At 40.4% G+C, this 22,686-nt stretch overlaps 1 protein-coding gene across 9 annotated transcripts in view; it reads right to left on the reverse strand.

Moving 5' to 3' along the window:
* Nucleotides 1-9,698: 9,698 nt before the first annotated feature.
* PLXNB2 (plexin B2) overlaps nucleotides 9,699-22,686 on the reverse strand; it is a 258,439-nt gene continuing 245,451 nt past the window's right edge. For all 9 annotated transcript variants that reach the window (XM_068931608.1, XM_068931623.1, XM_068931644.1 and 6 more), the window contains 7 exons: nucleotides 19,780-19,934; nucleotides 18,178-18,338; nucleotides 17,354-17,501; nucleotides 16,788-16,852; nucleotides 15,919-15,994; nucleotides 13,790-13,864; nucleotides 9,699-10,808 (listed from right to left, as the gene is read on the reverse strand). In XM_068931608.1, the coding sequence (XP_068787709.1) occupies nucleotides 10,704-10,808; nucleotides 13,790-13,864; nucleotides 15,919-15,994; nucleotides 16,788-16,852; nucleotides 17,354-17,501; nucleotides 18,178-18,338; nucleotides 19,780-19,934 (785 nt within the window). In that variant the 3' untranslated portion in view covers nucleotides 9,699-10,703. The remainder of the gene's footprint in view (nucleotides 10,809-13,789; nucleotides 13,865-15,918; nucleotides 15,995-16,787; nucleotides 16,853-17,353; nucleotides 17,502-18,177; nucleotides 18,339-19,779; nucleotides 19,935-22,686) is intronic.

Genomic DNA, 22,686 nt, shown 5'->3' on the forward strand with positions numbered 1-22,686 from the left:
GCCCAGCTCTCTTCATAGGAGAGATGCTCCAGGCTTTCTTCATAGGAGAGATGCTCCAGTCCCCTCATCATCTTTGTAGCCCTCCGTGGGGGCAAAGCAAGCGGTACTGCAGCAGTTACAGGTGTGATGCCTGCAGCTGAGTCAGATGCACCCCAGCTAGTTCGACATCAGCTGAGCAATTGTAGATGGTGCCAAAGTCGCACTCTCACAAACTCATTACAGGGTTTGTAGCTCTATACTCTGCCCTGAAAATCAGTTATCAACATCTTCACCAAGTTTATAGGATGGGTCATGCTGTGTGCTGCAAAACACTAAAAACCCAGCCTCCTATATCCCCTCTGTAGATACTGAGTATCCATAGATTGCTGTGCCCTGGAGTGCAAGCTGATCAAGCTGCCTTTCAAAAAAATAGTAGTATGTAATTAAGCAAAGGCAGGAGGTTTTCTCTGAGTGATAGGTTTTGAACAGCTCTAACACATATCACTCTTGCCAGGTGGGTTTTTTTCTCCCAACCTTTTGTCAATTTTTTTCTCCACAAAACCATGGAAAGTCATCAGATTGGAGACAGCAATTTAGCTGGATCAATTTTCATTTTTTGGTATGTGGAGTGATGCCAGCAGGTTAGAGTAAGGGGCCAAGGATCTGGAATCTTAAATTTTATTCCCAGCTGTGCCATTAACTTGTTCTCTAACCTTAGGCAAGTCATTATTTTGTTTTTTGGGTTTTTTTTTTCCACCAGCAGAAGCAGGATCCCCCCTCACAGGGCTTAATTAATGTTTGTAAAACATTTGAAGATTCTTGGATGAAGACAGTGTGTGGGTATAAATGATTCTACACAGTAATCATAATACTTAATGACCATGCCTGAGGCACGCCAGCCTCCATTTGTGGAAGAGGCGCTAGGACACTGTTATCAGTCTGAAGTGGGATCTCTTGGTTTCCTGCTCTCCCTGCCTTAGTGGCCAACATTAGCCTCTAGTTTCTTCCTCTCATGCTGATCATGTGAAAACACTAATTGTACTGATTTTAGAGCAAATCACCTGGATTACAGGACAGATCCAGAGTCAATTTAAATTACTCTCATACATATGGATATGGGGGGAGCAAGGGCAACATTTGGAGTGTGGTAGTAGAACTATGTTGATATATATGACCATCTTGGAAAGATAAGAGAAAGCAGATATATCTGACCTCATCCATTCAGCAGCTCTCTATTGCTTAGCAATTTGGACCCGTGAGTTTCCTGCTGTGAGAAACATGTGCGATATGGCTAATACAAGCCAGATTGTTCTTGAATATCATGTCCACACTCATGCAATGCAGTTTGGCTTCTTCCCTACTTTGAAAAATAAATAGAGGAGAAAAAGATTGTATTGCTAATTACGTAAAGTACAACTGCGAAGTGTTTAAGAGAACTTTACATAAAATAATAGCCTAATTTACAGCCAAATCAAATAGGTTCGTAGCCTTATAGTGTCACAAATAGAATTGTGTCAAATTCTTTGATCTTAGAAATGAACAAAATGCCCATTAATTCCAACGACAGCAGAATAGAGCCCCATTTGCAAAAATAAAATATGTGGCTTGCAAGGCTAAAATTTCCATATGGAAACACACAAACAAAGAGACAAAAGAACTACGGAGAATTGTCACTGAGAATTTACAATATCTGGGTTTGTTATCAGGAACGGAATATGTAATTTTTCATGCATATGGATAGCAGCCCATGACAGAGCCTAACTACACACCAACAGAATAAAAGATATATCTACATCAGTTCTGTGGAGAAACTTTCGCATAGAGAGTCACTGCAAAGTTTGGGAAAAATAAATGTCAAATTTAGCTCTTGCAGAGCATAATATGGCTATGAATTTGACTTGTGTCTGTGGTTCAGCCTTTCATCAATGAAGTAAGAAATTCTCCAAACTCTAAGGAAAAGGTGGGTAGGAAATTTGTATTTCCTTGAAAATTTAAGGTGTGCCTGTTCAACATTTCTGCAGAGGCACCACAATAGAGCTATAAAAGTGCAGATATTTCATGGATGATCCCTGTCTGCACCTCTGCCTTTCCAATACAGCTGTCGCTAGACAGACCAGCGTTTCTCAGAGCTACCTGTAATTGCACACAGTAGGTATGAATTGGGTTATGCTTCTAAGATGCTTTTTAGATAAGTTCTCTTTTACACCTCCTGATGTCAGAGTTCATTTTGACCTTTGAGGTTTCTTTATTTCTCTTGGCATTGTTCTGATTTTCCATGTAGTGAACCATGATTTCATACCTTTACTTTAGGTGTTCCTAACAATTAGCCCTGTAAGACGCTTCTGCATTTATGCCCTGTCATTTGCGAGCTGAGAGAACCAGGAGGTGCGCCTGGATGTGGTGGAGGTCCTTGTGATGCCAGCTTGACTTTCACAGTGCCAGACATAGATGGCTGGACCACAGTGGGCCTAGGCCTACTTATTATGCGAAACGTCCAAACAGCCATATAGCTACAGCTTTGCTCTTCCAGACCTAAGGCATGTTCAGTCAAGCAATGCTGCCTGCCCTGTGCTCTACGGCATGCCCCCATGGTGCAATTCATCCCTGGCCCAGATCCTTCTTTTGGCTACCTGTGTGCACAGGAAATGCAAAGAAGATGTTGCATTCATAGAAATCCCAACTGGGCAGAGCAGCCCTGGTGGGCCTCTTGCAGCAGCCATAACTCGGAGCAGCTCCTCCTGGTCTTGATGGCTCCGTGCCTACGGAGGCAGCCACATCCTTCCTCCTCGCGCAAAGATTGGCCAGCCTTGGCGGGCTGATCCTCCCCTGACCTTATGGCTCAGGTCAGCAAACACATCTGTCCTTGGGTTCTTCTCCTGCTAGAGAAGGGCTAAAATTAGCCTCCTTTCCTAACAGATAGATAACAAAGTTTTGGGCTGCTAACATGCCTGTTGGTCATGAGCAATGGAAACTCTGTCTTCTGATGAAACTCCGAGATCACCAGACAATTAGAGATAAGTTTGAATTAAATAGGAGCTCTCTGAAGTCCAGTCTGTTAATTGTTAGGCTTAGTTAATTCCTCAGATAACCACCTCAGCCATTAGCACAAATGACCCACAAACCTTAGTTGGAGCAGCAAACACAGCAATGGCGATGGCTGGCACACCAGATAAGGAGACGTGGTGTGGAGGAGAACCTCACAGATGACCAGCTAGCAATCCAGCAGCACACCGCAAGCAGCAAATTGGTGCAGGCCCGCAATGAGAAACTGCTTAAAAGCTTAAAATGAATAATTCAGCACTCCTTTGATTCTTGAGTTTTAACTACTGCAGAATGCGTGTCCCACCATATTACTTCAACCTTGAAATGAAGTACAAATGGATGTGATTCAGATTCTAAATATTTAAAGCCAGAATCTAATCTTAGATACATTGTGTATTCTGTCATCTCAAAAACCTGAAAAAGACAGACAATGATGGACAGTGCAGATTGAAATTAAATTCGAGCTCTGTATTAAAAATCTTGCACTGCTAATTCACTTGAATGATTAACCACATAGAGCCTGAAGTTTGTACGTTACAGAATTGTTGAAGTGGTCTTTGGCTTTTCTGTCTCAGTTAGCTTCATAACAGAATAGTCCAAAAAGATTTCATAGGAGAAAGTTATCACCTCCCTTTTTTTCCTCTCTTCTCACAAAGATGCATTTCAACTATGAACATTTTCCAGTTAAACTGCAAACTAAATATTTCTAATCTTCCTTTCACTAGAAAGAAAGATAAAATTACAAGCTATAATAGCACTTGGGCAATTATAATATTTTCCTACAGATTGCCAGATAAAAGCAATCAACATATGAATGTTCACATGCAGCAAGCAAAAACATAAGTCAGCACAGCTCTCTACCAAATATTATTGTAAGAGGAGTAAGTGCATCAGGATATGACCCTTTTAAATACCAAGCCTTTAGTACGGTAAAAACCAGATGGATGATCTCATCACAAGTTTCAATGTGCCAGAATACAAATACAGAATTGCAAACCTCAGAATGCACAAGGAAAACACAATTAAACCCTGTTAAAAAAAAAGAAAAATAAAAGTGACAAAATGAAATATATAGTGATGGCAGAATGAAGGATGCTCTATCTTTTTCCACTGAAACTGAGGGTGGTCTTTCTGTTCCCTTAGCTGAACTTTAAGGCCTCAATACAGAACTTCTGGATAAATTACAACATAACTGTATAACAGCCTCGCAAGACAAACTTCTTCCACCGAAAGCAGCAATGAGGCTAAATACCCAGGTCAAGCGAACTCGAACTTCAAAAGAGTTTGAACATAGACGTCTTTTGCATTCAGCCCACTCTCTGTTTAAAAGCGCGTTTAACAAGAATTGTATTGCTTTCTAGCTTGGGTCAGCAGAGGGCAGAGGCCAGGCTGGGGCAGAGGCTTTGCAGCCAGCCAGGACACCCAGCAAAGCACAGAGGTAGCCCTGTTTGACAGGCGGAGTTCAATCGGCACCGTAAGGGCCCGTGCTGCTGCGTGTTAGTTGTTTAGCCACATGTCAGTTCAGGCCTTTCAAAACTTGAGCAATGCAGCTCTTACTTGGCCCTGGGGCTGCCTTGCTGCTGCGCAGTGACCCTGCCCATCCAGTTACTGATGCCCAGAGTGCTTGAGTGCCTGTGGCCAGGGAACACGCTCCAGCCAAGCTCTCAAAATGGTTTCAATTTATTGGAGCTTAGAGAGGACATCCCGCAGTTTACGACTTGCAGGTTTTCTAAGACTATCTCAGAGAGCTACAACTATTACACACTGTCTTGAGGCAATGGCTGGCTAAGAGGCTCTCAAATGAGCCTGTGGTGCGCTGGGATGGCTGGTGGTACGCAGCTTGTTACGTGCACGTCCTGATGCGTCAGCTGCTGGGTGCTCTTAGATGGGGCTATGGACTTTGGGAGAGCTTTGATCTACTCAGAGTGGCTCTTCATATGTCCAATATTACTAGTGTTGTATGTACCCAGCAGGTTTTTATTAACAAAACTAACACAGCTGAGTTTAGACAGATGGAAATATTTTATATTTCAGTAAGACCGCTCTAGCATAAAAAATGCACTTCTATCATTTTGCAGTGAGCTGAGTCTGGGAGGGTCTGAGCGCCCATATGGGCTTTTCAAGGACAGAAAGTACATGAATAATGCAGATAGCGACTGTTTCCCTCCTTGGGCTTTTGGGGGAATGTAGCATTATGTTCCAGCAAGTGCCATTGAAACACAAGGTAAAAACCCACAAAAAGGAGGCTCACATGAAGGAGGACAAGGAAACCAGCCAGACCAACAACAGTAAAATTTCAACTAACATCCTCAAGGGAGTTTTACAATTGTGAGCATTGTCATGGACCCAGATGCAGCTGCAGGAAACATGCATTTTGGTTTGTTTTATATCCCATGGATTGGCGTCCAGGCTTTGTAACTAGTAAGTATGATCTCTAACCGCATAGGAGCATAGCCACAGGAGAGGAAAGATTAAGGGTATCAAAGGAATACATTTTTCATTTCACTCCTTTCTTATTACAGTAGATTAAAAGAAAAAAAAGAGAGTTTTGTTCAACATTCAATTTTGAGGAGAATTAAATAAGCCAAAAACATTGTTCAGAATTAGAGCATTGAATAAAGGATTTCAAAACCACAGTGTGTGGTTCATGGTGGGATTTCTATTTCCTTTTAAGACAAGCCATATACAGCTGTACAAGAGCTATTGTCCTCTGTCCCACTGAAGAAATAGTTTTTCTCTGAAGTGTTCAATCTGTTAAGACACATAGGTACTTTGAAAGCTTATAAAAGAAGGAAATCACTCAGACGCTCTTCTGGTTCAAATGGCAATTATCTGAAAAGCAGCAAAGAAACAGGAATACATGGATAAATTAAATAGCTTTTGATTGCCTGGATATGAATGATAGTAGGATTTTGTCTTCTTTGGGAACGGCACACAGCAGCAACTAGTAGGCACATGCAGCAACTAGTATGCACACGCAAGACAAAAGTTAGCCCTAAAGTGGTACAAAGGCAGTGATCTTATAGCGCATGGATGGTTATTACGAGCCTGCGCAGGAGAAGACAATTTCAGCTCTAGGATCTCGAGAAATGTTCCTTGCTACTGAGTCGCAAGGTACCACAATCTGAAGAAAAAAAAAAAAAAACCTTAAAAGCTTACTAGTAACTCTTGGTCGGGAGAATCTTTTTTCCTTCTATTCCGCATGAAATGTTAAACATGAAGACTTCCACCATCACGTTTATCCTCCATGAAGACAAAGGTTAACAAAAGAGAAAGGCTACAAGCCAAACTCTTGTTCACAATAACGCATTTCAAATTCATCATTTTCAATTGAATGAGGGTCCCTCAAAATAAAAAAGGGAGCACACACAATACAAAACTACAGAGCCTGAGAAAACAGAGCTAATCATCATTTTAGCTGAGGCACGATGCTGTCTTTTTTTCCTGCAGAAAATTTCCTGCTACAAGCAGACAAGCTAAAGCAGACCATTAAGAGGAGATGGGCTTTCCTAACGGGGAGCCTGGAGATCCTCAGGAGCTGAGCTTGACTGCCTGAGGCTGGGGATGTGGCATGAAATGAAGTCACAAGGACCACGATGCTGAGATTTACAGAGCAACAATTCAGATTGCCAAATTTCATCACACCTGGTCATAAATTAGGATAACACAGTACTCTAGCTAGTTGTTGGTAGAAAACTGAGAGCCAGACATCCTTCTTTAAGCTTTTGAAATCAACTGTCTCGTTCTGATAGGTTCTCTCTAGACTAAGGAAGAGAAAAAAAGTGTGTTTTTTTCCTAAGAGAAGACAACAGACTTGGGAAAAGTCTTAAGAGAACGCAATCTCTCCTCAAGATCAAATTCTTTAGAAAGGAATTCCTGAGAGAACTATTATACCACTTTGTTATATACAAATGTGAAATTTTACTACAGCAATTTAGCATAGTAAATTGCAATGTTGCAGCCACAAAGTGTGTAAGAGAAAGGTTTTTGGATCACCTCCAGAGATCTTAGGCTACGGCAGGTGCATACTACCAGGATATAATATGGCTGAAAATGACTTCCTTAATCATTCCACGGGGCTTGAGAGCCTGGAATAGTAAAGGCCTGGCCACAGAAATCTCATCAGTTCTGGTAAGTCCAGGGCAGCTGAAATTCAACCTCAGAGGCATTTCAAACCTTTATACAACTGACTGAAAAAACTCTGGTGTTATGACGGCTTGGGCATTTGTGAATTTACCAATTCCAGTGTGAGTTCCTGCATTCCCTGTGTGTTTTTTGTTTAAAGTGATGCCTCTGCTGGTCTTCAAAAGGCTGCCAGAGAAGGCAGATTGACGTAGTGTATGTAAACACAGCTCAGGCTGAGCAGGCTGAAAAACATGTGGGAGAAGAAGGCTGTGTCCAATACAGCAGCCTACGAAAGGAGTTAGAAACCATCTGGGGAAGTGCTATGCTGCACATGTACAAGCTAGCTGAGGTCCCCTCCACCCATAACCACTTGCTTATAACTCTATGGCATACACAGAGCTGCAAAAACATGTAGAAAGGTGCCAGAGCGAAACTTGGCACTAAACAATAGAGAGTGAATTCCTGCCCAGAGAAGAAAACCTACATTTCTTTTCAGCTGGGCAAGTTCCTCTATTCAGTATTTGGAAAGCACAGCCAAAGACCTTGTCCCATCGTCTGAGATCTCTACTTGCTTCTGTGGTGGTGGAAAAACAAGGAGAAAAGAGGGGGAGGGAGAGAAAAGCCTTGCAGCTCTGGAGAGGCTGAAATCAGCAACAGGATTCAGACCTTGTGGGTGGTGGGTGGCAGCCTGCGTGCACCTTTGAACTGCTGATAGACATCCAAGCAAGGAAGCTTTGTTCACAGCTGCTGCTATGGAAAAAGGTGGCTCCTGCTAAGGGGAGGGAAGGTGCTTGTGCTCAAAGAAGTGTTCTTTAGAAGGGCTGCAGCGGGGATGGAAAGGAGGGAGACCCCAGTGAGCTTTCTTCTTTTATGTTGTAGATGAACCAGATGGCAGGAGCAGCAGAAACCAAAGGAGGAGCATGAAGTCTTTAGGAATCTGATTCCTGAAACAGAGGGAAAATCAAAGCCAAAAACTAGGCCTGGACAAAAACAGAACACCAGAGTGGAAAAACAGGCATTGCAGGAGCTTAGCCAAAAGGAGAAAGAATAAAAATCAAATAACTCAGACCTTCGATTCAGATTCCAGCTCCATGCTTTTGGGAGAGGAGACTTAGGGAAACTGAAGAACAGGCAAGAAGTCTCTTTCGTAGCCACAGCTGGTCACAGCTACCTTCCCGTGCTCCCTGGCAGGGGCACGGCAGTACCGAAAGCTCCACATTTCCCACAGAATGGGAAAAAGGGGAAGTGCCACAAAGGGTGACCAGTGGCTCCCTCACACAACTCACACACACAGCAGATAAGCTGGTCTGACAAGTAAGAAAGACCCCGCTACAGCATTGCCACAGCCCACGGCGCCTTGTGATCGCCTGCAGCTGCTCAGAATCAAGTCACCGAGGGTGGGGGGTAACTCACGTTCCCTCTGACAACCCTCCTTGCTTTCTGATCTCTGGAGAGATGCCACTGAGCTCACATTTTAATTGACTTGCAGATCTCAAGATGAATTTTCATCAGGAATAAGATTTCACTATAGGATGTTGCAAAACATCCCCTCTTCTCAAGAGCACTCCCATTTTTCAGACGAAATGCCCATAACGAGGGCATGATGTCAGACATACCCTCTGCAGAATATGCTGTGCTCTTCCGTTACCAACCGCCTGCCGACGCTGCTGCTCTGTCACCCCATGGAGGAAGCATTAGAAACCCCTTTCTACCCCCATCTCCACCCCCCAATTTCAGTAAAGATCCTGTGACACTTTGTGGAAAAAAACAACATTGTATTTGATTTACAATTAACAGGATTTACAAATAATGACAATGAAACATATTAGCCATGAAATTAGGATGCCTTTGTTGATGAAGGTGTAGCTGGCGAAGCACCTTTATGTAGAAGTCTTACGTACCTCAGTCCTAAACACTGTAAAATAACTTATACCTCAGGTTCAGGAATGATTACACACAAATGCAAGAAGTTGAGTACAAAACAAACAACCCTCCCCTCCCAGGCCACTGGATAGGAAACCAGTTCTGGTGAGGCTTTTGACTTTTGGAAGCTGAAGGAAAGGCCCACTGACAAGTCCTAGGGAATTTTCAAAGAGGGAAAAAAAAAAGGATCAACAAACAGTAAAACTCACTGTATGACAAGCTACTGGGCAGGGAGAGCGGGCAGTAGAAACTGTGCAGCTTGCGGAGACTCAGCAGAGTCCAGGCGCTGGGCAGGACAACGAGTGGGAACCAGTACAGGTGGCAGCGTTTCATTAAAATGCTACTTTACTGCCAAAAACTTGTGAGACAAAAAGGAATAAATTCTCTGATGTGCAATACAGCAATTTAAGAAGACGTACCTAACTTTTTGACTTGTATAGAGCTTACGTATATTGTAAACACACACTTTTTGACAAGTTATTTTAATTTTCATTGCTATGGGTTATGGTGTGTATTCAATCAAACGCAGCATTCCAAGGCTCAAAACTGATTGAGTGGTTTTCAGTATATGGGTATATGATTTTTCCAATATCATACTAGTATTTTACATCACAAATACAATAAAAACAAATGATGGTATCCTAGGACAGTTCCAAGATTCAAATAAAAAATCATCAGAACCATTCCAATATAAGATATTATACATAATCAAATCATGTTAAACAGCACACTCTCGGCAAGCAGCTAATTACAAGCATTCTGCTGGTCATGTTTTTCACACAAAAGTCATTCAAGAGCACATAAATATTTCTTTTTCTGATCTGCTTCTTTTTACAAAACCATTCATCAGATTCACAGAATTAGTACAAGTAAGGCACATTAGCATATATCATAAAACTCACAATAATAACAAAAAGTTGTAAAGTTTTAAGAGCTACTTCTCCACTGCAGTGATTTCTGAACCAAATGAGACTTCATCAGTAGAACCCTCCTACAGGGATGACATTACTTTTACTTCCATCGCAACCAGCTGTGGTGGGTGCAACACTGTGCATTACCGTGGACATAAATAATTAAATTAATTAAGAACTGTGTGTGGTAGCAAATCCCATTTCCCGATCTTACAGAAAAATCAGATACATTGTTTACTATGTTCATTATGAGCACAGATAAAGTAGTTTTAGAGCTATATGGAAATCAATTTCCAGTTATCAAAATAAAAGGGGATATTGCATGTTTCTCTGAATATGCCATTGTTTTCCTAGTATAAATATTGCTTAAAATATAAAGGATGCTGTAGTATTGAATTTACTTTCATAATGATTCCTAGATGCTGATGTTTCAGAGTCTACTAAATTAAACGAACCATAAACCTTCCTTCTTCCAACCCCCCACCCTGCCCCCAACCAAAGGACTCTCTTTCCCACAGAAAATTCATTTACACACAACACAGCTTTTAATTAGAAGCATAATTTACAGTAAAAATTTTTTACATTACACCTCTGCTATCAAAAAAACATGAAATATTTCATTTAAAGTTGTAATTATACATTAAAAAATAGAACACTATTTCCTTAACAGGAAGAATGAATTTGAACATCTTGATATCAGATTTCTTTATTGCGGCTTTTGAGTCAAAGGTCAGTCACTTTATTCTCTAATGCAGCTGCTATTTGCTGTAAACGGAAGGCAAGCTGCATTTTTTGTGCAGCTGGATCTTCTTCAAGTGCATTTATAATCTGGAAGAAATAAACACAGAATGTTTAGAATCATTTAGCTTAAAATACACGAACAGTTCCCGGACCAAGGGCTTGACAGTAATTTGGCTTTGGAGAGTCTTTTGCGTTCACTCTGTACGAAAGATAAAGTTCATCTACTAGGCCCCATGTTCCATTTTTACACAAAGACAATGAAAATGATTGTCTCCATTACTTTATCTAAGTTGCTGTAATGTTTCCCGTTATGTTGGGATCTAAGCAAATTAATAGGTAGTACTTTATTTTTTGAAATGCTACATTCCAAAACAGAGCAGGCAGTGGAAAAACTTAAACGTTGATTTTGTAGCTACTGAAGAAACTGATTTTACTTACATTGCACCCTACCAGGCTTAAGAGTCATTCACCAGCGGCAACTAAGCCCCATCCCCAGGAGCGTTGGCTAGGAGAAGCTCCTGGGTGGTCTGTGCACAGGCACAGATGCAAGCAAGGAAAGCTCTCCTTCGCCTACAAACAAGATCGTGAAGAAAATGGCCTGGCTCATGTGTCAGGGAGCTGCAGGTAGCTTCCCCCAGGCTCTGAGAGAGCCCGGCTGAGACTCTGGCCCAGTGTCACGAAGCCTGGGTAGCCCAGAGCTCGCTGGAGGAGAGCAAACCCCGCCAGCAACCCGCCTGCAGCCTCTTCTGTACGGGCTCTGTATAGACAGGTACGACCCTCAGACACAAGGGATTTTAAAACAAGAGCTAGAAAAGGTCAACCATTATGAGAAGGCTTTTCTTCAAATAGAGTTTTTTTTAGGGCTTTTCAAGCTCAAATTGCAAAGGTTTCAAAAGGTTTTCATTTCTATCATCCTTTAGGGAAACTTTTCCACAGACATTAGGTTTCTCCACTAGGACAATGTGTCAAATGGCAAAATCGTTCCTTTTCTAAAACTTAACTTTATTAATAAAAGTCAGACACTGTAATCAAGTAGAAACCGTTAGCTATGTTTAAATATGATATGAACTTTGAAGTGCAAGAACTGGAGAAATAGTTTCCCTGTTACTAGCTGTTACTTTAATTACTTCTTGCACTTTACTGACAATAGAGATTAACGAAGTCAGTATCAATCTAGCTACTAATTTAACTTTCAAGGACTGGTACAGGACTTGAGTTTCAAGCATGGCAGCAAATTTGTTTAGAAATCATTATTTCAACAGTTTTGTTTTTAAAGCAAGGAAGCATTTTTACAAGAGAGTTAATAAATACTTACTACAGTATTTAAACTTAGCCTAATTTAATTTGATATTGTTCCCTTAATTCAACCAATTATGTCTAGCTGGAACTCCTCGAATCTTGACTAAATAATTCATGATTATCTCTGCTGGTGAATATACCCTTCATATAAATGTAGACAATTAGACTGTACCCACTTAGTCATTGTCAAGCCCTGCAGAGATGCACGAGGTACAGCGCATGCTGGGAACCATACTTTCAATATTAAAGACAAGGGCAGCTGCAAAATGTTCCAATTTATGCAAATTAAAACATTTTTATGGAAAATAAATAAGCTTGATTAATTTCACAGAATGGTTCCTGACAGATTATCTCCATAACTCTGAGTTAGCAGCCATTTGATCACATACACCTTGTCGTTACACAACGCTGTACGCAAAAGGAAGAGCTGCAAGTATGCTTTGCGGTTTGCTGGCCTTTCACTGATAAACTCCAACAGACTGTTGAAAATAAACGAGGCTCAGCCTTTGCCTTTGCCTGCGAACGAAAATGAGAATCTAGAAACCATGATTGGAAGCAGGAATACGGGAGTGTGGAAGAAGCAGGGCTTTGTGATTCATTTGTCATCCGGGTTCCTTGACTCTTTCTGTAACAGGTCAGTCCACGGATTTATTCTGCAACGTGTTGTAAGTAAGGTTACTTCATCCAGGGGAAGAGGGGTGAGGAAACCAGTGCCATCATGCTGGCCTGCATATCTCCGGCCATTTTCCATACTGGCACCAGCTGCAGGACCGCTTAAGCTAATTTGATTTTCCTTGCTTACATCTGTTTTGAAGCTGTGAGAGGCTGGCTGCTCCTGCATAAAGCAGCTGCAGTGAGGCTGAGGATGAGACTTGCTGCTGTCAGTGGCAAGTGTAAGTGAAAATAAGAACTGTGGTGAGGTGCAAGACAAGCTGAAGAGAGCTCACATGTGCTGTAGTCCTTTTTTTGATTCAGCAATTGTCATCTGTTCTTACTTGCTTTGATTTAATTCTAAGAGTTTTCTGGAGACATTCATTTCCATGGAAACCTTTGAATACAAGTTCCCGTCTCTCTTTTTGTTTTCAGCTTAAGTTTGGAGAGCCATAGCCACAGCCCAGCTACATTTGGGATATTCTTTGTTTGCCTTTCCACACAGCCTGAAGAATCCAAGAAACGCTTTGGACTAAATCTGTGAGCTTACTTTTGAATCAGGCGATATTCAACAGTTATTCTACCTTGGTTTACCTTGGGCAGGCACTTCATTTGCCACGGCACAATGGGGACTGTAGCATGTATGGAAGTTGTAAGTATAGCTTAACTAATAAAAAAGGCACTGCTCCGTTCCTGCAAGTGGAATAAGTTTCATGGATTATTCCTAATAAAAAAAGCTACTGGTTTGAACCCTGACATAGCTCGGAGGATTGCTTTTTGCTCAGTGGCATTCTTAAATCCCAATTCTTAGGAATTAGGATGGTAGGAGAACTGAAGAGAAATGATTTTAAAATCTGTTTCTCTTTCAGATCTGGTTAAGCTATCACTATCAAAACGGGATAGCACATAATGAGACTTTTCATTTATAAATATACCCCCTTCACCAGTGTAAATGCCAAGTCATGTATATAACTCCGAAGTTAGAGGTTTCTGTTCAGCATTGCTTTTACCTGATTATCCACAGAATTTTAAAAGTTGTTTAGATTGATGTTAGCCTTTATACCATGTTACCATTGATATTATCAAAAAAAAAACAAATCCCAAACTCTGCAACTTACCTCATCATAGTATTTGTTAGTATACTGGTAGAGTTGGTGTAGAGCCACAAGTGTATTTAGAGAATCAGTATGTGCCTGTTAAACAACACAAGTGAGCAGTAAACATGTCAAAATATGATCAAAGACTGCTGAAAGTTATGCACATGCATGACTGTTGGATACAACAGACAATCCTATTTTCATAGTCAAGCTCTGCATCCTGTAACTTTTGTTGAGATAACAGTTCGGGCAGAAAAAGGGGTGAGAAAACTTTTGTTTGGTGATCTTTAGACCAAGATTTTCCCATTGGTGTTTTTCCAGCCTGTCCACAGCTCTGACACTGGAGGTGGAAAATATTTTGGAACTCTGAATGTCAGACCACAGATTACAGCTCAAACATCTGCTAAAAACATGGCTATGTGTAACTACAGCATTTAGTCAGCACAATCTGCATATTGTTGAGATATTAAATGTTGGTTCTGTCACTGTCGTGTCTATTTGAAATCCTTTTTCCAGCAATTTTAACTGTTTGAAACCATCCACACCTCACTACAGCAAAGGTGTAATTCATCAAGTCTGCAAGCACACGTACATTTGGAAAAAATCCATCTGGATCATGAAGATGGAAAGGGGACAGAGAGAGAAAAGGGACTTTAAATGAAGCAGGAAATAACCCTAACGTTACCTGTTCCTCTCTCCCCCATGACATTTAACTTCTTAGTGAACGTGGTCTACCTGTCTAAACATCTCTCCTCATTCAAATGTACAGGATCTGAGGCTCCATCTATGCCTTTAGTCTTTTAAATTAGTAGAGAAAATGAAGAATTACAAAATATTGCTACTGGCATAAACAATTACCCAAGGTATAAAGCAGCAGAGAAATACCCATATTTCTTTGTTCTGTAAGAGACACTTCTAGAGCTGGTCAAAATTTGGAATTTTGTATCAGCCCTTACATATTTATTTTTAGTACAATTTGCAATGTAAATAGAAAGGATGGGCATATTCTGCTGATCTTAAAATGTGCTTTTAAATTTATTTCTGATCACTAAACATCTTAATTTTATATACATCTCTATTTTTGAGATAAATAACATGAACTGGAAAATGAAATGTCACTGCAGATGAGTTGCGTAGTGAATTACTGAAAATAGAAACGTTCTCACGAGGAAGCTGATCTGCAAAACGTTAGGTCCTACGGGCACTGAAACATATAAACTACAGAAATTCCCCAGACATCTTCATAACACTAGAACTCTTAAACTGAACTCAACGAGCAAAGCAGCCAGTAAGTACAGTATCTCTTTGCTCAGGCTAAACAAAACCTGTTAACATTGGTGAGGACTTCTGGCTCTCTAAGTTAAATTGAGGGCTCCCAAAGGCATAAGCCTGCTCTCGCTATGCTGAGCTGCTGCATGGACGGGCTCTTTCAAGGCTGAAGCAGGTTCCGTAAGCATCTTTGCTCCACCTGTCTCAAACCAGAGTCCCCAGGTACCAGTCAACGCTGCTCCCCCTCCCTTCCACGCTCTTCGCTATGACAGGCAACCCACAGTAACCTAGTATATGAAAAGGAAGGAAAAGGCACTGCTTTCGAGAGCACTTGGAGAATGACTCATGTGCGTGTCCTGAGCTGCCTGTTTCCACCAAAAACCTGCAGGGCACATGTGCAGTGTAAAGCAGTAGTTTTGCCCTTGTACAGACAGTTCTAAAGTATGCTATACTTTACTTAACATACATGCCTCCCCCTTCATTTCTGCAATCTAATTTTTGCTGTGGTATCACTCTGTGAACCCAGTTATTACTTGCTATCAGTATGATCAATGCTAAAAATCCTCCATGTACTGCCGAGAGAAAACACCACTCAACAGTCTTATAATCTTTCTATAACAGACGTGAAAAACCCCACTTTGCTCTGGCACCAACACCGTCCAAAAAGATTTGTGACAGTAACTGCTCTTGGTTCCATTCAATAAGCAGCATTTCAAAGGGCTAAAAATCACTACACTAAGCAGCAGTACTTCACAGATGTATGAAATTATTCATTTTATGTTAGCACATACAATAAACTCACTCACAGAAAGAAAAGACAGTGAAAAAGAGAGCTGTACTGGGTTCCAATTTCAGGACAAGAAATCTTAATTTATTCTTACCCTAGAAATCTCTGCTAAATGGGTATTCATATCCTGGTCGCTAACTGGCACCATCTGACGAATACCTTTGTAATAACTGCAACAAATGAAAACAAACTTTCAATTAGGTGAAATAAATACACCGTGGTTTTCTGGTAATTCTGTATTTTGGCTTTGCAACTATTTTAAACATGCTTCTTAATAATGCAGGAGATGTTCTACCACAACAGACCAACGGTCCATTTAGTAATCCTGTCTCCCGCCAGTCATTAGTACTTGATACATTAGCAGCAGAGGCAAATCACACCTGAGGTACAGTGCCATACCACAGGAAAGAAATTTATTCCTAATTCCAGCTGATCCTTATTTTAGCTATTCAAGCTCTTGAGATCATCAGCTAGCAGGGCGTTTCTCCTGCAGCAGACCTTCAGCTGTATGCATGCAATTCTCAAATCAGTAAATGAACAAAGCCAGAGGCTGAGTGGAAGGGATGTGTTTGTGAAAATGTTTTGGGGATTTAGTCCCTATTCAGTTGCGGAAGTGCAGTGCTGATTAGACAGATTATACAGGTAAGGAGAAGAACCGTGGAAGACACCACCGTGTTGTTTCCTGAATAAATCTATCTGTCTATCTGCACATACACGAACATGCATTGGGTCATAATGGCATTTCATTTCAGCGCTGCCAACAACACCTTCTCTCTTCTCTGTCTCCTCCCAGCCTCTCATACGAACAAGGGAACGTTTTAACATTCAAGCATAAAATCTTTAACGTTTGACAGTTGACTTTGACTCCCTCAGCATTCACGTCTTCTGTTACTAAATACATTCACAAAGGCTTAAAATCTTGAGAACTGTGAATAAATATGAAGAAAGTGTCTTTATACTTACTCTTCCACCATTTTCTTATAGTTAGAGATTTCTTTTGCGTAAAGTAATTTATTACTCGGAGAATCCTGAAAAAATTTGGAATAGAGAGAGCTTGGTTGATTTAGGAACGTTTCTAGGAAGTAACAGAAAGTGAAGCACCTAAGATCACCCCTTTATAACATATGCACTTGAGCTTTTCAGATATTAACATTTGGATTTTTTTCCCTTGGTATGTGGGTGGGATTATTTGTCTTAGAGGGATGAGGTTGGCATATGACATTACTATTGGGTTTTACAAATATATCAATGCAAGACGATTCTAAATTATGGTGGACATGAAATAATCAGTTCTCAAACCTGCTTTTTATAAAAGCAGTTGATATTTTCTCCTTTTTATGAATACCGTTTGGCAGACTACATACTAACAATGACATGTTCACCAACCTGTTCAGTGGTGAAATGCTAACTCCATTATAAAATTAAAAAGAAACTATCAATGCCGTATCTCTTCTGAGAATGGCTATTGTTCATGCCCTTTGTCTTGTCAGGCATGAACGCAGTCAGGATGTAGAATGCAAATCACTTACTCTGCTTAATTTGTGCTCTGTTCTTGTGCAAGCATCCATGAAAGTCTGTGCAATGACTGACAAGGAAGCATCCACTACTTCGTGAACGTGAACATCAAAGATGAAATGGGGATTTTTCAATATGTTTACCCAGAATCTAAGAGGCAAGCTGCAAAGCAAGGAAAAAGATAAATAATCCTTTTTACACAGCAAATATTCTACAACAACAACAAAAAAAGAAATTAAATATGGGTTTTGCATTTTGATCTCCTCACTACAGTGAATTTTAATTTTATATTTCAACAATTACATAAACTATTTGTTGTCTAGTTTCCATGTCGGAAAATAATGCCTTTACATCTCTCACTGTTACAGCAACATGAGAAAAATTCTTTTGAGAAGAACTTTGAGTACCTCCAAATAGCAAGAGAAAACATGTGTGTGGTTAGAGAAAAGCCTAGACTAACATTTTATTAGTTTTTGTGCTTTGACAGGTAAATCTAGTCCCATTTGCGTCTTCCTGTTCTGGGGGATCTTGTTATGAAGGGCTAGAACAGAAGAGAATCCCCAATTTCAGGGGCACTGCGGAAAGGCAAAAAGTAACCAAAGATATGGAGGGAAATCTGCCGAAGACTACCGCATAGTAAGCTGGTTTCATTTTTGCAGTTTCTAGTCTTATGGGAAACCCTTTTGAATGGAAACACATTATCTCAATCAAAGCTATACTGAGAATTATAAATTACATTTATGTGTCACTTTGATCTGTAGTTTGAGTGTCCCCCTAGAGCAGGGATTAAACTTTCGTTTTTCTCTGCAATACAATTATTTTTCTGTTCATACTGTACCTATTCGTTTTCCAGATGTGGATGGTATCTTCATCCTTGATGTCATGTTTTTCTGCTTGCTCATCAAGAAAATCAAAGAAATATTTCACAGCTGGTGGCACCACATGATTTGAGTTGAGCACACTATGAAAAAAGTTATCTACAAACTGCTGAAGTGTCCCCTGAAAGTGAATTAAAAATAATCACCTATTACATTTGCATTACAAGCTGAATTCAGTGCCATCCCAGAGTTTTTTTCCCCATTTACACTAACAGCCTCTATTCCAGGTACAAACTGACGGACTTTATTCTGAGTACTATGGGTGCAAGATGACAAAAACAAGTAACTTCTCAATGCAGTGACCTTGCAAACAGCCAAACAGTAAAGACCTTCCAGAGAACAATTTTATGCTCTAGTATGAAAGGCTCTGACTTCACTGACTCTTACACGATTAACACAGAAAGGTGTGCTTTGTGCTTGACAGAGAGAAGAAGCAAAAACTGGTTGCTAAGTATATAATACATACACAGTTCAGGGCCGTCGTGCACATAAAATAACTGTGGGCAACGTTCTTGCTTGTTTTGAGGCTTCCCACCTCCAGCTGCTCTGACTCCAGAGCATCATGTGCTATTACAGCAATTTTTAGAAACCAATGGAGAGGAATAAGTAACAAGTGACCATTCCACTTTTTGTTTAGGGGCAAGTGATTGGTCTCATTAGATGCAGAGCCTGGCCCAAGCCCATGGACTCTGCCAAGCCTGAGGATCAAAGTGCATTCAGAGGGCTGCCACTGGTCCCCACTGTCATGCCCCAGCGGCGCCACATGAGCTAGTAAAGCTCCAGACTAACAATAATCTGCAACCCAGCTACCAGGAACAGAAAAGGGGTGGCTGTAGGGAAGATGTTAACAAAAGAGATGGATATGAGCATCTTGCTGGCCCTTCATCTTGAGTCAATGTCCTCCATACACAAACTTTCCTTCATATCCACTTTGTCAATTGGTCAAATGGCCCTAGCTGGAGCTGGAACAACCGCATCTTCCCTAGGAACAGGCACTGGGTCCTGGCTTTTGGGTTAGTAAACATGTTATTCTGAAAAATTTCAAAATAATTCTTTCTGCAATGAAGAATGCTTAGCAAAATTATTTTGACTGTGACACGTTTTGCTGCATAAGCACTAAAAATACTCTACACGGATGGTTACTATTTGAAGATATTTTTATTATTTTTCTAAATTGTACTGCAGTGTTGGCCACAAACAAAAATGGGGAAATATAAAGCTCTGCAGCAGTATATAAAGGATTTGGTTCAAAATAAAAAGAGAATTTTATCTAAAAGATGGCACAGAAGAGAGTATCTATCCTCATCTTGCAAGAAAAATCCTCATTTAACTAGTGCAGAATTATAGTTCTCAGCTTTCATCAGGAAATATACTTTATCTCCTTCCCAGTAACGTTCTCGAGGGCATATGAATCACTTCAAGTTCTGAACACAAGCTTGTATGTACATGATCCAGATATTCAAAATTTCAGCCAAAAGTAAGATTAAGAATTCCGTCATTTTGTTTGGCTGTAGCTCAAGGTTCGTAGAAGTGTGGAGTAACAGCAAATACCTAAACCCTACCTTCACAGACAGAAGTCTTGTCAGGTAGATCTCTGTAATGGCTTTGGTTCTCTCTTTTTCTTTCACGCTCCCCCGCTTCGATTTACCTTCATCAATTTCATCCACTGGCCGAACTAGGTGCCAGACCTTATTTTCATCTTCCAGAAGTGCATGCCCTAGGAACAGCAATTGCAACAGTGACCAAAAACTCTTCCCTAAAACAGCAACGTGAAAATAATAATATACCTAAGTACACACAAGATCCTTCTTCCTTTTCGTTAGTGGTTTCGTCATGTCAAGAGGAGTTAGATGACTCCAATCCTGTCTAACACACACAACTCAAGTACTAGATTTTCTGTAAGACCATAAGCTGAAAAGATAACACTGTGGCTTGCTCCCGCCAACAGCAAAGACAGAGGGAGGAAGTGCACAGTAAGGAAACTCCTGTTAGGTCATGCAAGCACCATATGCATGTTTTTTGAGGTCCCCACACTGAAATACTTTGCGCCCTTGTAAGTTCTCAGAGACATGATCAAGTCAGAGAAACTCAGCTAGTCGTGACCCTACAGCCAACACAGATTGAGCATTTGTAGCTCACTCCAGGTGCAACGCAACATATGCTCACATGGGCTCTGGTGATTTTGGCAGTGGCAGTTTAAGAATTTACAGTTTCAACCTTTTTTCTCGGTATCGTCATCCAAACTTACATTTTTACCCTAACTGCTAAGTTCAAAGTATGGCTTCTCAGTTCAAACCTGCATTTATCATCAGTATAGGCTTAACCACTTGACTTTATAGTCGAAATAAGGAAAAACGCATCCTTTCGTTGAGACGGCATGAACTCCCGCAGACAGAGGTAATAACTGCAGGCCGCAAATTGTAACCCATTACAATAAGATTATTTAAAACTTGTTTGCCAGTAACTGTAGCTTAAACCAGAGAAAGAGACTCACAGCAAGTCTATCATCATACAGCAGAAAGAAGAGTAAGCACCTGGATGCTTACGACAGCTCAGCTGATTACAGTAACTTGCTGTGTTACCCATACCTGGATCACATGCCTGGGCCCTACACTTAGTTCAGTAATCACACAGTGTAATAAACACAGAATCCAGCATTTAAGTATCAATAATAGGTGAATGTTCAGACAAAATCTTTGTGTTTGAGTACCTTTTGCTTCAAAAATTCAAAAAGACATGGTTGTTGTAACTTGCCATTAATCTCCCTTGAAAAAAGATGTCACAAACTCAGTTAATTAACTATTATAGCCAAAAATTTGATAGACTCTTGCAAGTCAAAATTGATATTTTCCGCTGCAGCTGCGATTCTTGCAAGTTACGTTACACACTTGTACTTCTATTAAAGCATAAAACTTAACTGTAATGCAAAATAACTTGGGTAATGGGGCTGAATTGCCATTTTTCTGGGAAAAATAACTTTCAGTTTTTTAAAACATCAATGATTTTAAATGCACTGATGAATTTCTACTGGAAGACCATCGCTGATTTTAGGGATTTTGGAAGTAGGTATCTTAATGCCACCTTAGGATTTAAAGAAAGAACAAGCAAAATCAGGAGATCTGAAACTAAGTTCCTCAAAAGCTACATTAAATTTATCAGATTGTCTATGTGCTCGATATTTTATATTGTAGGGGAAAATAACTTTTTAATGTAATCTGGAAAAGGCAGCACTTCTGCTTGAACCATTTCACATGTTCTCATGAAAAGCATTACCTATGCAGCCTTCCGTGCCTGTACTTTTTTTTTGACTAGGTAGACTCTTCCTCCCCCAAATTTCCCACACTTGATCATGTTGTCATTTGAAAGTCCTTAACTTGACTTGGAAGCTTATGCCACTGAAGTAAGGTAGGAATAAAAGTTATCATTTTATTTTGAAGCAGCTATGATTTCAAAATCAATTCCATTCATAGCAATCATTCACCAGTACAGTAAAAACTACTGATGAGCCTGAATTTTTGAATTTCGTCTGCAATGCCTGTTATTTACTTTTGTAAATAAATAGATGAGAACATGTAATTACAACGGAAACTATTTTTCAGTCTTACACAAGTTGCTTGGTGTACTTCTGCTTCCTCCTCTGATACAAAGGAATTTATCCTCTTTGCTGTCCTGATGGTATGGCCAAATTTAACTTTGGAGTAAAGAGAAACAACCAAGTGGAATTCCACGGAGACTGCCTGCCCTCACATGTAGCTTAATTTGGCCCCTGTTCAATTAGCAACAACATAGTTTGCTACTAGTGAAATAGTATTTATTTCACAGAAAAGTACGGCATAAGAGAAAATAGCTCAACTAGATGAACTTTTGTAATTTAAAGATCCTATTTCATTGCTAAAAATACCTGCAAGAAAGAGGAAGAGAAATTCAGAACATGAGACTACGCAATGCGTTATCGGTAAGGTTGCTAAGAGGAGATAATATTTCTGTGAGATGACATTTTCCCCAGTGGAAAACTAGGAAGTGAAGAAAGTAAAAGAGTGAATACCAATATTTTGGCAGTCACAATATGCATCAAGCTGTAAGCGGGAAGAAGGCTGCACTCACTGGGTCAAAAAACTTTCCTCCCAGTGCTCCTCTTGTTGGTCGCCGGAGAGTTCTTTGGCTGATATAAAATAACACTGGAACATAATCATGATTGTGCTGACTAATTATAATGGCAGAAACCAAATATAAACATGGTGGAAGCAACTGAGATGGTGACAGGCAATACAGTCTCTTTCCCAACACACGGCCTGGAACAAATTAGTTTCCTTCCAGTGTCATCCTCCCTGATGAACACACCTGTCTACGTAGGTGAAGGTGGGACTGCCCTACGCAGATCTGCTAATCAGTATTTCTGATCTGCAACATTCTGGCTACTCTAAACCAGAATAAGAATAACAGTTATTAGCAACAACAACAATAATAAT

This window comes from Struthio camelus, chromosome 1 (assembly GCF_040807025.1).
Source record: "Struthio camelus isolate bStrCam1 chromosome 1, bStrCam1.hap1, whole genome shotgun sequence".
In the NCBI taxonomy this organism is placed as follows: Eukaryota; Metazoa; Chordata; class Aves; order Struthioniformes; family Struthionidae; genus Struthio; species Struthio camelus.